Raw genomic sequence first — 20,413 nt, forward strand, 5'->3', positions numbered from 1 at the left:
AGCAAGCAACCAACTAAACTCCTGTAGGTTGTTTCACAAACTTGCTTAAAATCACCTTGGCTCGATAGTTTTTCTCCAACAGCAACAGGTGTTTTAGTTGCCTTGCTGTTTTGCATGGAGAACCTGGTCAGAATCTTTGTGGCAAAGCTTCTCTGGCTTAAAAATATCTCATTCTGTACTTGAGACACCTCCATTCCAAGAAAATATGACATCTCCCCAAGATCAGACATTTCAAACACTTCCTGCATCTTGGTCTTGAAGTCAGCCAGCACTACTCGATCTCCTCCTGTCACTAGAAGATCATCAACATACAGGGACACAATGAGTTGTATTTGTGTCCCTTGTTTCTTGACATACAGTGTTGGCTCACTCTTACTTCGATCGAATCCCAGATCAGTCAAGTAGCCATCGATTCTGCTATACCAAGCCCTTGGAGCCTGTTTTAATCCATATAGGGCCTTCTTCAGTTTGTAGACCATATACTCTCTGCCAGCTATTTCAAACCCTTGTGGTTGTTCAACATAGATGTCTTCATCTAAGAAACCATTTAGAAAGGCTGATTTCACATCAAGTTGATGGATCTTCCATTCGAGCTGTGCTGCTAAGGCAATCAGCAGTTTGATGGTGTCGAGCCTGGCCACTGGTGCAAAGGTCTCCAGGTAGTCCAAGCCATACCTCTGACTGAACCTCTTGACAACTAGCCTTGCTTTCAGCTTGTTCAAGGTACCATCAGTATTCTGCTTGGCTTTGTACACCCATTTCACCCCAATCACCTTCCTTTTGACTGGCCTTTCAACCAATTCCCAGGTCTGGTTCTTCTCAATCATGCTGATTTTCTCAGCCATTGCCTGCTTCCACCCTTGCTGAGCCTCAGCCTCTTCAAAGTTGCTTGGTTCAGCTATGGCTACATGAGCCCTTTCATAAATCTCAGCCAATGACCTTGTTCCTCTGACTGGTTCATCATCAATATCCATTTCAGGGACATTTTGGTCTGGCTCAGCTTGGTCTGCTGCAAGTTCTTCAGAAACTTCTTCAGGTTCATGTCTTTCCTAGTTCCAACATGACCTCTCATCAAATACCACATCCCTGCTTACTGACACTTTGTTTGTTAAAGGATCTAAAATCCTATAGCCCTTCTTAACAGTGCTATACCCCACCAAAACACCAGGTCGAGCCCTTTCAGACAATTTGTCCCTTTTAACAGCAGGTACATGTGCATAACAGATGCATCCAAAGACCTTCAGATGAGCCAGTGATGGCTTGAAGCTAAACCAGGCCTCGAATGGGGTCTTTTGATCCAAAGCCTTGGTTGGAAGTCTATTTTGAATGTATGTTGCAGTGTTAACTGCTTCTGCCCATAATGCTTTAGGTAGATTCTTCTGAATCATCAAGCACCTGGCCATATCCATCAAACTCATATTCTTCCTTTCACTTACCCCATTCTGCTGAGGTGTATATGTGTTAATAAGTTGATGTTTGATGCCTGCCTTATCACAGAAGGCTTGGAACTGAGCTAAGGTGTACTCAGTCCCATTATCAGACCTTATGGTCTTCAGCTTGCAGCCTGTTTCAGTCTCAGAAGCAGTCTTGAACTTCCAAAACACAGTGGCCACCTCTGATTTCTGTTTTAAGAAGTAAATCTAGCAATATATCGAGAAATCATCAATGAACAGTATGAAATACCTGTTTCCACTTAATGACTCAGACTTCATAGGGCCACACACATCAGTATGCACCAGTTGGAGTTTTTCAGAGGCTCTCCAGGCTTGATTCGAGGGAAATGGGAGTCTGGCCTGCTTTCCTAGCTGACATACTTCACATACATCATCATGGTCCACTGAGTTGATGAAATTTTCAGCCAGGTCCTCTCTAACCATTCGAGCCATCGATCTGAAGTTGGCATGTCCCAGTCTTTGATGCCACAGCTTGGATTCATCTGAAGTGGCTGTGTAGACAATGTCTGACTTTTTTGTCCAGTCAACCACAAAGCTCTTATCAGCCATAGGGACTGCCATCAGTTTGGATCCACTTGGATCACTGATTTGGCACTGGTGGTCTTTAAACACAACTGAATAACCTTTTTCCAGCAACTGAGCTATGCTGAGCAGGTTTCTGTCAATTTCAGGCACCAACAGCACATTTGAAATCACTTTGGTACCTGTAAGGGTGCATATCAGCACATCACCCTTGCCTTCAGCTTGAATAAAATGACCATTTCCTATCTTGACTTTAGTTCTGCAGCTTCTGTCTAAAGACTTGAAGATTGCAGCATCAGGTGTCATGTGGTTGGTGCATCCACTGTCTAGGAGCCAACCAGATGAGGACCTTTCCTGAGCAGCTGAGCATGACACAGCAAAGACTTGCTCCTCTTGATCACTGTCCTCCTTAGCTACTCGAGCCTCAGCTTTCATCTGTTGAAACTGATTCTGCCTCGATTTGGTCTTACTCTTGCAGACTCTCTCAACATGACCCTTCTTCTTACAATGCTGACACACAGCATCTGGATTGAACCAGCATTTTTCTTCTGAATGACCAGCCTTTCTGCAGTGCTTGCAAGTCTGACCTTCTCTCCTTGCAGCATCATTCTTTGGCTTGTCTCTCCAGGCCTTCTTGCCTTTGTAGGCAGTATTTGTTCTTGCCTGAAAGGCACCTTCTTGGTGTTCCTCCAGTCTGCTTGCTCTCCTCTGCTCTTGAGCATATAGAGCATTGATCAACTCTGTCAGGGAGATGGTGGACAGATCCCTTGAGTCCTCGAGAGATGAGATTTTTGCCTCATACCTCTCAGGTAGAGTTGCTATAACCTTCTCCACTATCCTAGCTTCATTGAACTGCTCTCCAAGGAGCCTGATGCTGTTAACCACAACCATAATCCTGTCAGAATATTGCTTGACAGTTTCTTCTTCCTTCATCTTCAAATTCTCGAAATCTCTCATCAAGTTTAACAACTGTTGCTGCCTTGTCCTCTCTGTCCCTTGAAACTCTTCCTGCAACTTGTCCCAGGCCTGTTTTGGTGATTCACAGGCCATAGTCCTTGTGAAAATCACATCAGACACTGAGTTTTGGATGCAAGACATAGCCTTGTGCCTCTTGGTCCTTTCATCAGCATGCTGCCTGATCTGAGCCACTGTTGGATTAGCTCTCAGTGGCTCTGGTTCAACATCAGAGTTGACCACCTCCCACAGATCGAAAGCCTGTAGGTAGGTCTTCATTTTGACCACCCATATGTGATAGCCTTCTCCATTGAAGACTTGAGGTGCAGCTGGTGAAAAGCTTGATGAAGCCATGGATTTGTGTAACAGATCCCTTAAGAAATAGGCTCTAGATACCAATTGTTGGTGCTGTAACTGAAACTAACAGATTCAGTGCAAACTTGTCAAGCAAGTCTCGAGACTTGCTGAGCAAACAAGAGAATTCGAGCAAGAGAAAGAAAGAAAAGCTAAGAAAAATGAACAGAAAAATTGATGAACAAACTGAACTTCATTCATAAATTGCATAATGGCACAATGCCAATACATAAACCAAGCACTAAGCTTGTCAAAAACAGCAAATAATTACCTAAACATCACCTACCTCCACTAATGACATGGAAACTTGAAATTTTGGCTTGTAAACTTATACAAAGTTGTGTTTACAGCTCATACATAAGCTAATTACATCAGTCAACAACCTAACTTAGTTAGAAATGAACTAAGATTATATTTCATTGACTAGGAATTACAAAATAAACAAAATAAGCTTGCATCAGCAGCTCCTGCATGACTTGGTCTTCTTGGCCTGCATGCTGTCGAGTTTGCTGCATGCTGAACCAACTTCATCAGATGCATATATGATGGCCTATGTTCTTAGCTTGTTTTATTCTTGTAAATTGAACTTCAAGAACTATGCCAAGCAGCGAGCTAATGAGGACGAGGAGCTCGATGATGATGCCAACCTCGATGCTCCGACCACTTTATCCGATCTTATGTTCTCTGACACTAAAGGTTACAGTGGTGGAGGTGCTGTCAGTTGCCACGGATTGAATTAGTCTATATGAAACAATGGCAATTGCGTTGCAGTGAATCCTCATCATGTTATACTGAGAGAATTGGAATAGAAAAAATTAAACCAACATTCATAAAAGAGAACTCCTGATTTTCCTTTGGCCAAAAAAGAAGAGAGAACTCTTGATTTTCCACTAGTTCATCTATACGAAGTCAAGCATGAGATTCCAACAAATTTTTTAATTAGATAAACGAGCTTTAATCGAGCTAACTTTATTTGAAACTTTTGGACTTGGCAAACTCAATTCAAGCTATCTTAGCTCGGCTTCTTATAATTTGAACTTGACTTAGATTAAAATAATTTGAATTTTTCATACTGATTTTATAGGGTGTTGGATTCAATTCAATATAAAAATCAAACCCCAAAAAAATTTCTCACTCAATTTTGAAATTGAATAAATTAGTCTTATGTTTTTTTTTTTAAATCAGAGCAATTTAATCATGGTCAACTTCAAAAGTGAAAAACTAAGGACAAGTGAATGCTATTATACGTTATTTTGATTGGTATTTAGCTCTTAAAATTTACACATTTTATCAGTTTGATACTAATTTAAAAAAAATTATCTCTGAACGTTTGTATAAATGTTGAGGCTGAATTTGTTGAAATTTTTAGAATTAAGGCCAAAATGACAAAACATGTAAACATTGAAGGTTAAATTTGTTATTATACCAACCAAAATTATGTACAGTTGATGGAATACATCAATGTCGATATTAATTGTCCTCAAATGCTCACTTTTAAAATTGACAAAAATTAAATTGATCCAATATTTTGAGAAAAACTAATTTACTTAATTTCAAAATTAAAATACGATAGATAATTGTTTTTAACAAATCAAACTATCAAATTAGCTAAATGAATTTGTTTATGTAATAAAAATTGAGCCCAATTCTTATTCTCGAATTTAAATTTGATGTTATTTACATGGGCTTTGAGTTTAAGTGAAAATGATATACTTAATGCTAATTGAAAATAAGAAGTTTGAGTTCAAAATTTTCTTTCCGGACCAAATGGAGTAGCTTGTATGAATCTAATCTTATGATTAATTAAAAAAAAAGTCTAAATGTAGTTCATCAACTTTATTTTATTTCTCTTTTATTCCCAGTTATAATGGCAATACATTAGGTCCGGAAATATAAATAAAAAATGAAAATATTGAATTGAATATGAGAAGAAAAAAAAAGAAAAGAAAGAAAAAAATGGCAATCTTGAGAATTAGGTGCAAACCCCTCAATAAAATGGCATTTTTTTTTTTTAGATTAGGGGTTTTTTCTCTTCATCTTGTTCATCTACTACACTTTCCAGTTCTTTAGAAAAGGCTTTTGATTTCTTGACATTTACATTTGATACTTGAACCCTAGGTGATGGTTTAGTATCTGGCAACATCCTCAGTATGATTCCCATGGATATCAACAACAATCCTAAACCGTGGCGTTCGGTTAATGGTTTTGTAAATATCATGTATGACAGCAACAAAGTTACAGCTTTTCTAGCCGTAGTTATCATGGCAGTTGTAGCTGCACCGAAAATAGCAATCAAGGATAAAACAGACACTTGACCGATAAATGTAGCCATGGCTTCAAACACTAGAACACCGTAAACGTAGGGATATTGAGAACAAGAACTCCATGCCTTAAAGAGCTCTCCTGTTAGAACCATTGGCACAAGTAAGAAAGGAATCCCAACTATTGTGGAGCAAAACAACATCTCCATTTGTGTTGTTTCTGGGTTTATGGTGAAAATTGCTTCTTGAAAATTACCCAGAAACGCATCCATGATTAAAGCACCGGAAATCATTACCACACCAATTATACTAAAATTTGGAGATGTCTGGGAATCTGCTAAGGTAAAAAGGATGAGACCAACCACAAGAAGCAAAGCAGAGATGTATTCATGAAGTGAGTATTTCCTTCTCAGGCCAGGAACAAAGGCGCCCATAATCATAACTGGCAGTACCTTAGTGGATTTAAACATAATTTGGGCAGGATAGTTAAGGTAAGCCAATGAACCTTTGGTTAATCCATGAGAACCCATGAGAACGCTTGATAGTTTGACATATGAATTCCATGGATTCACCATTTGCTTCATAGTAAAGCCTTGAAGTCGTATCAATATCAGGTAGACAAAGCCTTGTACAAAAGTAAAATACCATCCATAGCTGAACTGAAGCCTATTATAAACATATTCCTCACAAACACCATTAACAAGATAACCAAAGAAGAACCCAAATGAACAAATAAGAAACTGTTGCCATTTTGGCCTATGAAGGGAAATCCCAAACAAAAATCTTGTCTGGTCTCCGTTTTTCATCTCCTTCTTGATTGTTTAATTTACAAAATACCAAAAACCTGAAACTCTTACAAAAAAAATCAAACCCCTAACCAAAGAATAGAAGTTAAGCATAGAAAACAAATGAAAAAAAGGTCTTCTAATAAAACATTGTATTTTCTAAATTTTGCTACCCTGAACAGAAAACTTGAAAATAAGGGGTAGATTTTAGTTATTAAAAAATAACAAGAAGAAGAAAAGTTATAGAAAATTTGTCTAGTCTTTCCCCTCACTAAAAATAAAGAAGTATGAAATTTAGGGGGTGAAAGAGAGAGATTTATGGAGATTTTTAGGTGTTGTGTTTTTTTTCTTTCTTTGGGAAAACGTGGCAACTGACAAATAGAACTCACGACTTAAAAAAGGTAAGAAATAAAATATATGAGACTTGAGAAAAATAAAAGGAAAAATATCGTTCAAGATGAAGCTTCTTTCCCAACTCATTAAGGTAAATAAGATTCATTGGTTACAACTTACAAGTAAACTAAACATTTAATCATAAGATTACGTTATAGCTTCAACCTGATTTACAACCCCAAAAATAAGTTAAAATGGTTGGCATTGCTAATTTCCTGTATAAACTAATTTATGCATTTATGATTGTATTTTTCTTCAAGGTTTTTTATTGTCATAGTTATCTTGATGAACATATCGATATGGTTGATGCAAGCCCATTGTTTTAAACTTTAAGTGCTAAATATATATATAAGAAATTTCCTCTAATAATTCTATAATGTAACAGATTAATTCAACAAACTTTTAAGGCATTGTTGATTTGTTGTGGGAGTCAAGAAACTCCAATAATGTTAAACATGGCAGGTTCTGTTGGAAGCGTGATGTATAATTAATAGTATGAAAGTTTCTTTTCTCTCTATGCTAGCTGCGGTTAGTTTTCTCTCTCTCTCAGTTTTTTTTTCTCTTTCAACAAACATTCCATAATTCTTTTCATAACACTCTACTTACATATTTATAAGTTTAGTAAATTTACTTAACCCATTTAATGCTTAAACTCATCCCACGTTCATACTTAGTCAACCTTGGAACAAGTATCAAGTTTCCACCTTGCTTGTTTTATCAAGTTGCAGGTAAATTTCTTGACAGCTTGCTATCCACCTTTCAGGCCAATTTCTTTGCCGCCTCATCTACATGCTTAGTACTTAAGTAATCATTAGTAAGCTGCCGCTAAGCTAAATTTCAGCGCCACTTTTAGCGTCAAGATTTGCCAACTTTGAGAAGTCGGTCGGTTTGATTTCTAATAGGTTCAAACTACGTACAGATGAACTAGTGGAAAGTCAAGAGTTCTCTTTAGTGAATGTTGATTTTGTCCTTTACAATTCCCTCTCTAGATAAAACAAGCAATAATAGGTTGGGGATTCACTGCAATTCCCTCCGATAAATTCAATGGCGACTGCCACAGTTGCCACCACCGTGACCTTGAAGCTTCTTATTGATACAATAGGGAAAAGTGTCCTATATACCGGAGCTGGCAATTTTGTTGATTTTCTCTTCAATATATTGTTATTGCTTGTTGGTACTATTATAGGGTTGCTTACAAAAGAATGTATGGTTGGATGCCTTAGAAACCTTTATGGGAACTGTACAGGCCCATTTTTGCCCGGCCCGTTAGAGAAACAAAACAAATAAAAATAAATAAAAGGCCCAAAGCTTAATATGACCCAAACCCAATGAAAACTAGGGTTTCAGAACCCTAATCCTTCCTCCAGCGCCGCGCCACCTGCTGCCATGTGCATCTAACGCTCCTGCCACCGCTGCACAGTCACCTGCAAACACGCAACAAGAAAAAGCAGAAGCAAACAAGACAAAACAATAGCAAAGATTTTTTTTTATTTTCTTTTCTTTCGGCTATAAAGCTAAACATGTTGTAAAGAAAAAAAAGGGGGAGTTGAATGAAAAAAGAGAACAAAATATCAATAAAAAGATCTCGAAAGTTTACTTCTACCATTGATTTTAATTTTAATTTTATTCTAATTTTTAATTTTTTTATATAGTTTTTACATACAAAAATAAAGCAAAAAGAAAAAGGGGATAACAAAACTAACCTGTATCCAGGTTTTTTTTAACGTTGTGGACGGCCGAAGGAGTCACCTCTGAGGATAGGTGGTCGAAAACCAAAAGGTTTCTCGAGCTTTTGGGGTGTTTTTGTTAACATTTTGGGAATTTTGAACCCAGATTCGGATTTAGGAGGGTCCAAAGGATAGGGCTAGGGTTTTTACCATTTTCCGGCCACCACAGACGGCGGCGCTATCATCAGTGACCAGTGGCCGGTGAGGTGGCGATGATCGGAGTCAAGGCCGGAGACCGGAGGGGGGAGAAAAGTTGAGAGAATTTTCTTGTTTTTTTTAGAAAGAAGAAGAGGATGAAACTTTTAAAATAAATCTTGGCTTTTATAAACCCTCTAAACGGCATCGTTTAGGGCTGGCTTTAACAGCCCTAAAATGATGTCTTTCTGCCCAAGACCTGCGCATGCAACCCGACCCACCAGAGGATCCGCATGTTTTTAATTTTTAGGCTATTTGCGCTTCAGGCCCTTCCATTTTTTGGTCTGTTTCAATTTAGTCCTTTTCATATTTCTTTGTTTTTTCATTTGGACCATAGATTTGTCTCGGTTTTCAATTTGGTCCTCAATTCGTTAGACCCTAGGGAAGAGACGCGTGGCCTAAAAATGGGTTTATTACTCATTCGGCCCCGCCATTTCGTACCATCTTCATTCTGGTCCCTCTTTGTTTATTTTATTATAGCTTTGATCCTTAAATTTAATTTTTATCATGAATTAGTCCATTTTGTTATTTTTTTATTAACCTAGCTATTATCTATTAATATTTTCTTCTTATATTTACTTTGTCATTAATATTATATCATTATATCATATTACTAGCTTTTCATTATTATTATTATTATTATTATTATTATTATTATTATTATTATTATTTATACTCCCATTTATTATGTTCACTTATTTAACTATTAAATATATATGTCTTACTATATTATTATTATGTTTATCTATATCTATTTATTTCAAATTTAGTTATGTACACATACATACATATATTTTATAACTCATACATATACATACATATATATATCTTTTATATTTTATAATTTCAAAATATATATATATATACATATACATTTTTATAATGCATACCTACATGTACATACACACATATTTTTATACTTTTTTATAGTTTTATTAATTTCATTTGTTGCATTTTTGTTTCACTCGATGTTAATTTGTTTATTTGCGTATATTTTCATTATCATTTGAAAAGAATGTCTTAATATTGCATTTATTTATTTGTTGTGATATGATGGATTTGTCTCTCCTATTATTTATCGCATTTACGATGTCGTTTGTATTATTTATGCTTACATTATCGTGTTCATTATTGTTATGTTACGCACACAAATACCGTGTTTTATTTCTACCATGTCGTGTTAGATTAATTTTATTTGATGCATAAACCATGACTTTAAAATAAGCAAAACCTCGTATTTTGATTTGAGAAGATTGGGCGCTAACGAATTGGGTTCCAATTTTTCTCGTTGAATCTAAATAATCGATAATATTCTTTAATCAAAACACATAAATAAAAAGCTCATTCTCGGAAATTCGATACGTTGTATCCTAACGCATTGGATATGACATGTTGTTTTCTCGAGATGATGATTTTTCTAAAAAATAATAAAGGCAATATTCAATGTTTAGAATTTTGTGAAATTGTGCTCTAACGTATTGGGCTGCGATTTTTTCATCTGACTTAAACAATTGAATATCCTTTTAAATTTTATTGCACGAGTTTTTGGACAAGCTCATTTTTGAGGAGGTGAAATATCATGCCCTAACTCATTGTGTATGACGTTTTCTCTCTTCGAAATGAGAGGGTCTTAACAACTAATTTGATTTATACGAGTTTTTTAACATAAGGATTGTATTTTAAATCTCTTCAAAATTTTTAATTCTTGACATTAAGACGTTAATTAATCAACTAGGTACCAATTTTGGGCGTTACGAGGGTGCTAATCCTTCCTTGTACGTAAACGGCTCCTGAACCCGTTTTTTCTGAATTTCGTGGACCAAAATCGTTGTTTTAATCAAATTATTTATTAAAAACAACCACTTTTCAAGGTGGCCCGATCACACCTTATAAAAAAGATCGATGGCGACTCCCATTTTCATTTTCATTTTCCAAAGCCCAAGTCAACCTCGTTTTATCAAAAAAATGGTGTCAACAGGAACATTGATAATTTGGGAGATCCATGCATTCTGCTGAAAACAAACAACGATACTTTGTTGAAACCTAAATATTCTTCAAGCTTTGTAGTCGAGTTCCTCCTTGTTGCCAAACACGGAATCATCAACAACACTAGGGTTTTACCGATATGTATTTAGATGTACCAATATGTGCTAAGAAAAAACCACTTTTGAAGGCCAAAATGTTTGATATGTTATAATGCTTTAATTGGCTAAGGTAAGGACACAGATTCAATTTGAATTTACTAAGCATTCTTATTGCTTAACTAAGTTGCTTTTCTTCCATGTAGAATGCCATCTTGCAGAACCTATCGAATTGGATTAGCAGAGGAGCACACACTATCAAAAGACAGTAGATATATATCATTTTTCAGTATAGATATTGTGGCATGTATATAAAGGCACCTTGATGCGCAAGTGGACATTTTGAGTTGTGAGTCATATGATAAATATGAAAATGTTGATCTTCAATGTGAAGTTTAGCTTATAATTTAGTTGATGCTTGAATTGGTAAAAAGTTAATACTAGGAAAAAGAATGATCAAGAATACAATTAAGGTTAGTATGTTCAAAGTTATATATTGAAGTAATTAAGTATAAGTTGATGAAGGAGTAAGTTATGTAACATATTCAACGAATTTTAAGTCATTGATGGTTTGTTGTGGGAATAAATGAACTCCATTAATGTTACATGGCAGGTTCAAACTACGTACAGATGAACTAGTGGAAAGTCAAGAGTTCTCTTTAGTGAATGTTCAGTCTGTCCTTTACCATTCTCTCTCTATATAAAGCAAGCAGTAATAGGATGGTTTTTCACTGCAATTCCCTCCGTTTAATATCCACAAATTCAATGGCGACCGCCTCCACTGCCACCACTGTGAGCTTGAAGCTTCTGATAGATAAAAAAGGGAAAAGGGTTCTATATGCCGAAGCTGGCAAAGATTTTGTTGACTTTCTCTTCAACGTGCTGTTATTGCCTGTTGGTACTGTTATAAGGCTGCTTGCAAAAGAAGGCATGGTTGGATGTCTTGCAAACCTTTACAAGAGCGTTGAGAATTTGGGCGACGCATACCTTCAGCCGACAACCAACAAGGATACATTGTTGAAACCTAAATATTCTTCAAGCTTGGCAGCCGATGTTCCTCTTTTGTTGCCAAAAACTGAATCATCAACAACACTAGGGTTTTACCGATGTTCGTATGGTCGTAATAGCGACTGTCGTTTGTATTATGCAAATGATCCAACGTCTACGTGCCCTTGCTGCTCTAGTGTCATGTACTCCCCGCAACACTTGTGAACCCCCAAATAAGGTCTCAACTTCATCAGCTGTTGCTAATGAGGGTGGCTACGTGAAAGGGGTCTTTACGTATTCTATCATGGATGATCTGACAGTGACACCGACGTCAACCATTTCAAGCATCGCTATGCTCAATAAGTTCAAGGCTCAACGAGTTGATGCTTTGGAAGAGAAAGTGGTTGATGTAGGCATTAAGGAGGTGAGCTTCGTTTTATCATTTCATTAACAAATTGCTGCAATAAACTCAGGTTTCATGGCATGGCATTCGGTTGGTTTTTTACTTCAGGGTGTGGAGATACTAAAGGCATCACTACAATCCAAGACCGTGCTTACCAGTGTATTCCTTACCCAAAAGGCTTGGAAGACGGGTTCTAAGTGGTCGAAATGCTTGATGCTTCTGCTGCTGTCCTGGCTGTTTTTTATTCATAAAAATTGAAGAAATGTTTTCTGTTGGCTGGTCCAAAGATTGCCGCTGCTTATTTTCTTATGCTGATTTCAATATTTAGATGTCTAAGTTAGAACTGTTATGAACTTAGTTGGTTATTATGATCTTTCAATGTTTTGTTGATGTTAAAACCTAGTTTCAGACTTATGTTAGTTGTTGGCTTTGACAATGTGGAGGTTTTACCAGTTGGAATAATATAAAGTAAGTAAATTTCTAATATAAATTGGACAGTTTTCAGAAGAAATACTTAAATAAAGGGATGGGTTCACTGTGTAGAGCTTAAAGGTTTACCATATTTTGTAAAAGGTAAAAGGTGAAAATTAAGAGGAAAGAGATGGAGAAGTGCGCGGTTCGTCAATTAAAAGTAGAGTTGGAAAGAAGTTGCAAAGATAAGAGCTCTAGAAAAGAGCAGGATCACACATCCCTAGGAAACAGACAAGGGCACCCAACTAACTTCTATAAATCGAAGGTGCAAATTGTCTTGGAAGAAGCACGTAGCCGTGCGGTGAGCACGGAGCGGACTATTCTTTTGCCTTTTACTAAATATCATCGTGTGCTCCCCGCTCTTAGCGGCATATGGCTAATTTTGTAGGCCTAATTTCTTATTGTAATGGCCCAACAATTTTAAATACGATAATTTTATAATTTTAGAAAAAATGTTTTGTTTTTTTAAAGTTTACTAAAACTTATAAAATAGAATAAAAAATATGATGTTTTTAGAATAAAGTTATAAATATAGAAACTTTTTTTGGATTTTCTAAAAATACTAAAAAATATTTAAAAATATTTTTATGAGTTATAAATTATATTTTATAAATTAAAAAATAATATTAAAAGTACCTGAAATTATAACAATATTGTTTTATATTTATTCAAACAGATTAAAACTTTGCTTTTGTATATAAATTTACAAAATTTTCTAAAATTAAAGATATTAAAATATTGTTTTTATTTTTATTTTTTCTAAGATTATATTAATGATTTTAGTTTTCTAGAAAATAAAAAGTAATGATTAAAAATTTATTTTCTAAAAATGATGGAATATTAAAATATTAGAAAGGGTTAAATATCTTTTTAGCCCCTGATATATCTTATCCCACAATGTAGTATTTATGGAATTTTTTTCTCTCAATTAGTTACCTATAGTTTAATATGGTCAAATATTTCTCCCAATGTTGTTAAGGATTGGTGACATGGTAATACAGACAACTCAACATGACAAATGACACTTCATCTAAGAAAAAATGAAAAATTGAAGTTATAACAGGATATTTTAAGAGACAATTTAAAGATAAAAATTTTATAACACGCGAAAATTATATATTTAAAATATAAATATGTGTTTAAATGTAATAAAGTCTGCAGAACAAAATTTAAATATATAAATAAATCAAAATAAAGTATATTGGTTAAGTGGTAAACTTACAATTTTTTTCAATGTAATTGACATGAGTTTAAATCCTATCATAAATATATTTTTTTTTCTTTTTATGTTAAAAAATTAAAATACCATCGAATAATATAATTTATTTTAAATATTGAAGATAATTTTTATAAATTCTTAATTAAATTATACCTAATTGATTCATGATATTAAATTAGTCAAAAAAAATTATTAATAATATAACATAAATAAAAATATAATATTTTTAAATGACATGAATATCATGTCAGGAATTTTTTTCCACTCCTTTTAAAAACTAAAGCCGTTTCCATGTCACCATTCCCAGCAATGTAGGGTGAATTGTTTGATGGTGTCGAAAGGTATCCAATTAAGAAAAAAAATCTGTAACTATCATATTGTAAAATAAGACATACTTTAGGAACTAAATAAGTACTTAATCATATTAAAAAATATTTAATTTTTCCAGACTAGGGTTTTTTCTCTTCATCTTGTTCATCTACTACACTTTCCAGTTCTTTAGAAAAGGCTTTTGATTTCTTGACATTTACATTTGATACTTGAACCCTAGGTAATGGTTTAGTATCTGGCAACATCCTCAGTATGATTCCCAAGGATATCAACAACAGCCCTAACCCGTGGCATTCGGTTAATGGTTTTGTAAATATCATGTATGACAGCAACAAAGTTACAGCTTTTCTAGCCGTTGTTACCATGGCAGTTGTAGCTGCACCGAAAATAGCAATCAAGGATAAAACAGACACTTGACCGATAAATGTAGCCACGGCTTCAAACACTAGAACACCGTAAACGTAGGGATGTTGAGAACAAGAACTCCATGCCTTAAAGAGCTCTCCTGTGAGAACCATTGGAACAAGTAAAAAAGGAATCCCAACTATTGTTGAGCAAAACAACATCTCCATCTGTGTTGTTTCCAGATTCATGGTGAAAATTACTTCTTGAAAATTATCCAGAAACGCATCCATGACTAAAGCATCCGAAATCATTATCACACCAATTATGCTAAAATTTGGAGATGTTTGGGCATCTGCTAAGGTGAAAAGGATGAGACCAACCACAATAAGCAAAGTAGAGATGTATTCATGAAATGGGTATTTCCTCTTCAGGCCAGGAACGAAGGCACCCATAATTATAATTGCAGTACCTTGGTAGCTTTAAACATAATTTGGGCAGGATAATTATGGTAAGCCAATGAACCTTTGGCTAATCCATGAGAACACCCGATAGTTTGACATATGTGTTCTATGGATTCAACATTTGCTTCGTAGGAAAGCCTTGAAGTCGTATCAATATCAGGTAAACAAAGCCTTGTACAAAAGTGAAATACCATCCATAACTAAACTAAAGCTTATTATAAACATATTCCTCACTGTTGGATCGACATGTATAAGCAACGAAAAAAAGAAAAAAGAAAAAAGAGAATTGATAACGCAAATATATACTTGGAAAAACCCTTCCAATGAAGAGAATAAAAAACCACAAGTAAAGAAATTTAATTAGTAGGCAAATAAACTAAAAAAGAGTACAATGATGGAGAAAGTCAAAACGGAAACCCTAAACCTAGAATAATATAAAGCTCTCTAGCTAAAACACGATATTCCTTAAAACTCTCTTTCGTTGTGTTGTTTCATCAACTTTTCTAGTGTTGCTAAAAACTTTATTTATAGACTGAAATTCGTAGGCTAATATTATTAAAATATCTCTAGAGTTATTGAGAAAACATAACAAAGTTTAAATGGGAGAAGAAACTTGATTTAGTGGGGAACACGTCGCTACATCACCATATCACGCATCGTCTTATCCCGACATCGTGGTCTTCCTCATTGTAACGTCAACTTTGTTACTGATTTGACCCGAATATGCAAGACACATTCCACACTCACAAACACCATTCACAAGGTAATCAAAGAAAAACCCAGATCAACAAATAAGAAACTGTTGCCCTCTTGGTCTATCTAAAAGGGAAATTTCAAACAAAAATCTTGTTTGATCCTCTATTTTCATCTCCTCTCAATAAGTCTTGATTGTTTAATTTATAAAGTACCGAAAACCTCAACTCCTAAAAAATAAAAAATCAAACCCCTAACCAAAGAATCGAAGCTAAGCCTAGAAAAGAGATGAAAAAAGTCTTCTAATAAAGCATTATTTATTTTAAATTTTTCTAGTTTTAATAGTAGCTTCAAGAAAAGGTAGATTTTTATTATTAAAAATTAACAAGGAAAAGGAAAGTAATAGAAGATTTGTCTAGTGTTTCCCCCTCGCTAAAAATAAAGTTGGACGAAATTTAGGGGTGAAAGAGAGATTTATGTTAAAAATAAAAGGTAAATAAGATTCATTGGTTACAAGTAAACTAAACATTTAATCATAGGATTACGTTATAGCTTCAACCTGATTTACAACCCTAAAAATAAGTTAAAATGGTTGGCATTGCTAATTTCCTGTATAAACTAATTTATTCATTTATGATTGTATTTTTCTTCAAGGTTTTTTATTGTCATAGTTATCTTGATGAACATATCGATATGGTTGATGCAAGCCCATTGTTTTAAACTTTAAGTGTTAAACATATATATAAGAAATTTCCTCTAATAATTCTATAATGTAACAAATTAATTCAACAAACTTTTAAGGCATTGTTGATTTGTTGTGGGAGTCAAGAAGCTCCAATAATGTTAAACATGGCAGGTTCTGTTGGAAGCGTGATGTATAATTAGTAGTATAAACGTTTCTTTTCTCTCTATACTAGCTGCGGTTAGTTTTCTATCTCTCACACTTTTTTTTTTCTCTTTCAACACACATTCCATAATTCTTTTCATAACACTCTACTTACATATTTATAAGTTTAGTAATTGAGTTAACCCATTTAATGCTTAAACTCATCCCACGTTCATACTTAGTCAACCATGAAACAAGTATCAAGTTTCCACCTTGCTTGTTTTATCAAGTTGCGGGTAAATTTCTTGACAGCTTGCTATCCACCTTTCAGGCCAATTTCTTTGCCTCCTCATCTACATGCTTAGTACTTAAGTAATCATTAGTAAGCTGCGGCTAAGCTAAATTTCAGGGCCACTTTTAGCTTCAAGCTTTGCCAACTTTGAGAAGTCGATCGGTTTGATTTCTAATAGGTTCAATCTACGAACAGATGAACTAGTGGAAAGTCAAGAGTTCTCTTTTGTGAACGTTGATTTTGTCCTTTGCAATTCCCTCTCTAGATAAAATAAGCAATAATAGGTTGGGGTTTCACTGCAATTCCCTCCGATAAATTCAATGGCGACTGCCACAGTTGCCACACCACCGTGACCTTGAAGCTTCTGATTGATTCAATAGGGAAAAGGGTCCTATATACCGGAGCTGGCAATTTTGTTGATTTTCTCTTCAATATATTGTTATTGCTTGTTGGTACTATTATAGGGATGCTTAGAAAAGAAGGTATGGTTGGATGCCTTAGAAATCTTTATGGGAACGTTGAGAATTTGGGAGGTGCATACATTTGCTGAAAACAAACAAGGATACTTTGTTGAAACCTAAATATTCTTCAAGCTTTGCGGTCGAGTTCCTCCTTGTTGCCAAACACGGAATCATCAACTAGGGTTTTAGCGATATGTATTTAGATGTACCAATATGTGCTAAGAAAAAAACCACTTTTGATTGCCGAGAAGTTTGATATGTTATAATGCTTTAATTGGTTAAGGTAAGTACACAGATTCCATTTGAATTTACTAAGTATTCTTAATGCTTACTTAAGTTGTTTTTCTTCCTTGTAGATTGTCATCTTGCAGAACCTACTGAGTTGGATTAGTAGAGGAGCACACACTATGAAAAGACGGTAGATATATGTCATTTTTCAGTATAAATATTGTGGCATGTATATAAAGGCACCTTGATGCACAAGTAGACATTTTGAGTCGTGAGTCATATGATAAATATGAAAATGTTGATCTTGAATGTGAAATTTAACTTATAATTTAGTTGATGCTTGATAAAAAGTTAATACTAGGAAAAAGAATGATCAAGAATATAATTAAGCTTGGTATGTTCAAAGTTATATATATTGAAGTAATTAAGTTTGGAAAGTTGATGAAGGAGTAAGTTATATAACATATTCAACGAATTTTAAGTCATTGATGGTTTGTTGTGGGAATAAATGAACTCCATTAATGTTACATGGCAGGTTCAAACTACGTACAGATGAACTAGTGGAAAGTCAAGAGTTCTCTTTAGTGAATGTTCATTCTGTCCTTTACCATTCTCTCTCTATATAAAGCAAGCAGTAATAGGATGGTTTTTCACTGCAATTCCCTCCGTTTAATATCCACAAATTCAATGGCGACCGCCTCCACTGCCACCACTGTGAGCTTGAAGCTTCTGATAGATAAAAAAGGGAAAAGGGTTCTATATGCCGAAGCTGGCAAAGATTTTGTTGATTTTCTCTTCAACGTACTGTTATTGCCTGTTGGTACTGCTATAAGGCTGCTTGCAAAAGAAGGCATGGTTGGATGTCTTGCAAACCTTTACAAGAGCGTTGAGAATTTGGGCGATGCATACCTTCAGCCGACAACCAACAAGGATACATTGTTGAAACCTAAATATTCTTCAAGCTTGGCAGCCGATGTTCCTCTTTTGTTGCCAAATACTGAATCATCAACAACACTAGGGTTTTACCGATGTTCGTATGGTCGTAATAGCGACTGTCGTTTGTATTATGCAAATGATCCAACGTCTACGTGCCCTTGCTGCTCTAGTGTCATGTACTCCCCCGCAACACTTGTGAACCCCCCAAATAAGGTCTCAACTTCATCAGCTGTTGCTAATGAGGGTGGCTACGTGAAAGGGGTCTTCACGTATACTATCATGGATGATCTGACAGTGACACCAATGTCAACCATTTCAATCATAGCTATACTCAATAAGTTCAAGGCTCAACGAGTTGATGCTTTGGAAGAGAAAGTGGTTGATGTAGGCATTAAGGAGGTGAGCTTCGTTTTATCATTTCATTAACAAGTTGCTGCAATAAACTCAGGTTCCATGGCATGGCATTCGTTTGGTTTTTTGTTTCAGGGTGTGGCTATACTAAAGGCATCACTACAATCCAAGACCGTGCTTACCAGTGTATTCCTTACCCAAAAGGCTTGGAAGACGGGTTCTAAGTGGTCGAAATGCTTGATGCTTCTGCTGCTGTCCTGGCTGTTTTTTATTCTTACAAATTGAAGAAATGTTTGCTGTTGGCTGGTCCAAAGATTGTCGTTGCTCATTTTCTTTTGTTGATTTCAATATTTATGTCTCTTAATTTAGAAATTTTATGAACTCGAATGGTTATTATATATGTTGATATGTCGATGTTTTGTTGATGTTAAAATATAGTTGCAGACTTATATTTCAAACTAGTTGTGTGGCTTTGACAATGCAGAGGTTTTACCAATAGGAATGATAATATAAAGTAATGGCTAAAATAATTCTATGGAAAAGATAATTTTCAGAATAAATACTTGAATAAAGGGATAGATCCATAGTGTAGAGCTTAAAGGGTTACTATATTTTGTAAAAGAAAGGGTGAAAATTAAGAGGAAATGAGATGGAGAAGTGTGTGGCTTTGCAAAAGAGTAGAATTGGAAAGAATTAATAAATGATTTCAACAGAGTATTGAATAAAATTGTTTTATTTTTATTTAAGAAAAGAATTAAATTTAGACAAAAAAAACCCTATTTCAACGTATCTTTCAAGTTGGTGCATATATATCAATGTCCAACTTGCTTACAAGAAAATCAAAGCTTGTGCTTTAGACCATCACTCTGGTAATCTCCAATTACTTAACAACTCTTAAACTTGTTTTATCCTTTTATGTAAGGGTGAGTATTTGGTCGAGTCGAGTCAAAAAATTTTAAATTAGTCGAGTTGACGAATCCTATTTTAGCAACTTAACTCAATTTTAATTTTTTTTCGGATCGAGTCAAAAAATTTCGAGTCAAGTCGAGTTGAGTTAACGAATCCTATTACTTATACTCAATGTTGCGTTTACATGGACCGATTATTTAACTAATAGACAAAGTATAAGATTATTTAACTACATAAACAATATAATGGTTTTGACTTTTAACTTAATAAGTAAACATTTATTAAAACGATATAGTTTTGTCTTTTAATATAATGGTTTTGATTTTTAACTTTAAAAAAAATAAACATTTATCAAAACAACGTAGTTTTGCCTTTTGTTATTAGGATATTCAGATAACTCAAATTGTGTAATTCATATTCGAGTTTAACCGAAAAACATAGTTTTTTATTCGAGTTAATCCGGATAACTTGATTAACTCAAATAACTCGAACTATTTAATTCAAAATTTAAATTTGTTATTGAGTTTTTAGAATTGAATCGGATTTTACTCACTCTTACTTTTATGTATAATCACTTCATTCTTGCGATCCAAGCAATATTAGATTTTCTGCTAAAGAAGGTAGCCATATCTCTCCAATTGTTTATAAGTTTACCCCATAGCCCTATGCTTAGAGCTAAATAATTTAAAATTTTTACCATTTTTATGTTTTAATAGATATATAATATGAGATTTAAACTCAGGTCACAAGTTTTAAAGCTATTCCATATCTAGAA

General features: G+C 34.7%; 3 protein-coding genes, 1 non-coding gene and 1 pseudogene across 4 annotated transcripts; 3 read left to right on the forward strand and 2 right to left on the reverse strand.

Annotated features, from left to right (window-relative positions):
* Nucleotides 1-5,183: 5,183 nt before the first annotated feature.
* LOC107930717 (UDP-galactose/UDP-glucose transporter 4) lies at nucleotides 5,184-6,422 on the reverse strand. Its single transcript, XM_016862425.2, has one exon. It carries the CDS (start codon nucleotides 6,349-6,351, stop codon nucleotides 5,296-5,298), a length of 1,056 nt encoding a protein of 351 aa, XP_016717914.1. The 5' UTR covers nucleotides 6,352-6,422; the 3' UTR covers nucleotides 5,184-5,295.
* A 5,069-nt stretch (nucleotides 6,423-11,491) lies between these two features.
* Nucleotides 11,492-12,374, forward strand: LOC107930695 (uncharacterized). The gene is made up of 3 exons (XM_041102021.1): nucleotides 11,492-11,834; nucleotides 11,911-12,137; nucleotides 12,225-12,374. The coding sequence occupies exons 1-3, from the start codon at nucleotides 11,492-11,494 to the stop codon at nucleotides 12,372-12,374; spliced, it is 720 nt and encodes a 239-aa protein (XP_040957955.1).
* Nucleotides 12,375-12,878: 504 nt separating this feature from the next.
* Nucleotides 12,879-12,998, forward strand: LOC121222677 (U5 spliceosomal RNA). The gene has a single exon (XR_005920035.1). It is a non-coding gene; the product is annotated as a U5 spliceosomal RNA (small nuclear RNA).
* A 1,257-nt stretch (nucleotides 12,999-14,255) lies between these two features.
* Nucleotides 14,256-15,875, reverse strand: LOC107930696 (UDP-galactose/UDP-glucose transporter 4-like; annotated as a pseudogene).
* A 2,254-nt stretch (nucleotides 15,876-18,129) lies between these two features.
* On the forward strand, nucleotides 18,130-19,014 carry LOC107930697 (uncharacterized). The gene is made up of 2 exons (XM_016862406.1): nucleotides 18,130-18,777; nucleotides 18,865-19,014. Exons 1-2 carry the CDS (start codon nucleotides 18,130-18,132, stop codon nucleotides 19,012-19,014), a joined length of 798 nt encoding a protein of 265 aa, XP_016717895.1.
* Nucleotides 19,015-20,413: the final 1,399 nt, after the last annotated feature.

This window comes from Gossypium hirsutum, chromosome D10 (genome assembly GCF_007990345.1).
Source record: "Gossypium hirsutum isolate 1008001.06 chromosome D10, Gossypium_hirsutum_v2.1, whole genome shotgun sequence".
NCBI lineage: Eukaryota > Viridiplantae > Streptophyta > Magnoliopsida > Malvales > Malvaceae > Gossypium > Gossypium hirsutum.

Excerpts from the sequence above, each read along its gene's own strand:
- LOC107930717 (XM_016862425.2), bottom strand. The coding sequence starts at position 6,351 with ATGAAAAACGGAGACCAGACAAGATTTTTGTTTGGGATTTCCCTTCAT.
- LOC107930695 (XM_041102021.1), top strand. The coding sequence starts at position 11,492 with ATGGCGACCGCCTCCACTGCCACCACTGTGAGCTTGAAGCTTCTGATA. Across the intron at positions 11,835-11,910 it reads AACACTAGGGTTTTACCGAT|TGTCATGTACTCCCCGCAAC; the intron begins GTTCGTATGGTC and ends TTGCTGCTCTAG. Across the intron at positions 12,138-12,224 it reads TTGATGTAGGCATTAAGGAG|GGTGTGGAGATACTAAAGGC; the intron begins GTGAGCTTCGTT and ends TTTTTACTTCAG.
- LOC107930697 (XM_016862406.1), top strand. The coding sequence starts at position 18,130 with ATGGCGACCGCCTCCACTGCCACCACTGTGAGCTTGAAGCTTCTGATA. Across the intron at positions 18,778-18,864 it reads TTGATGTAGGCATTAAGGAG|GGTGTGGCTATACTAAAGGC; the intron begins GTGAGCTTCGTT and ends TTTTTGTTTCAG.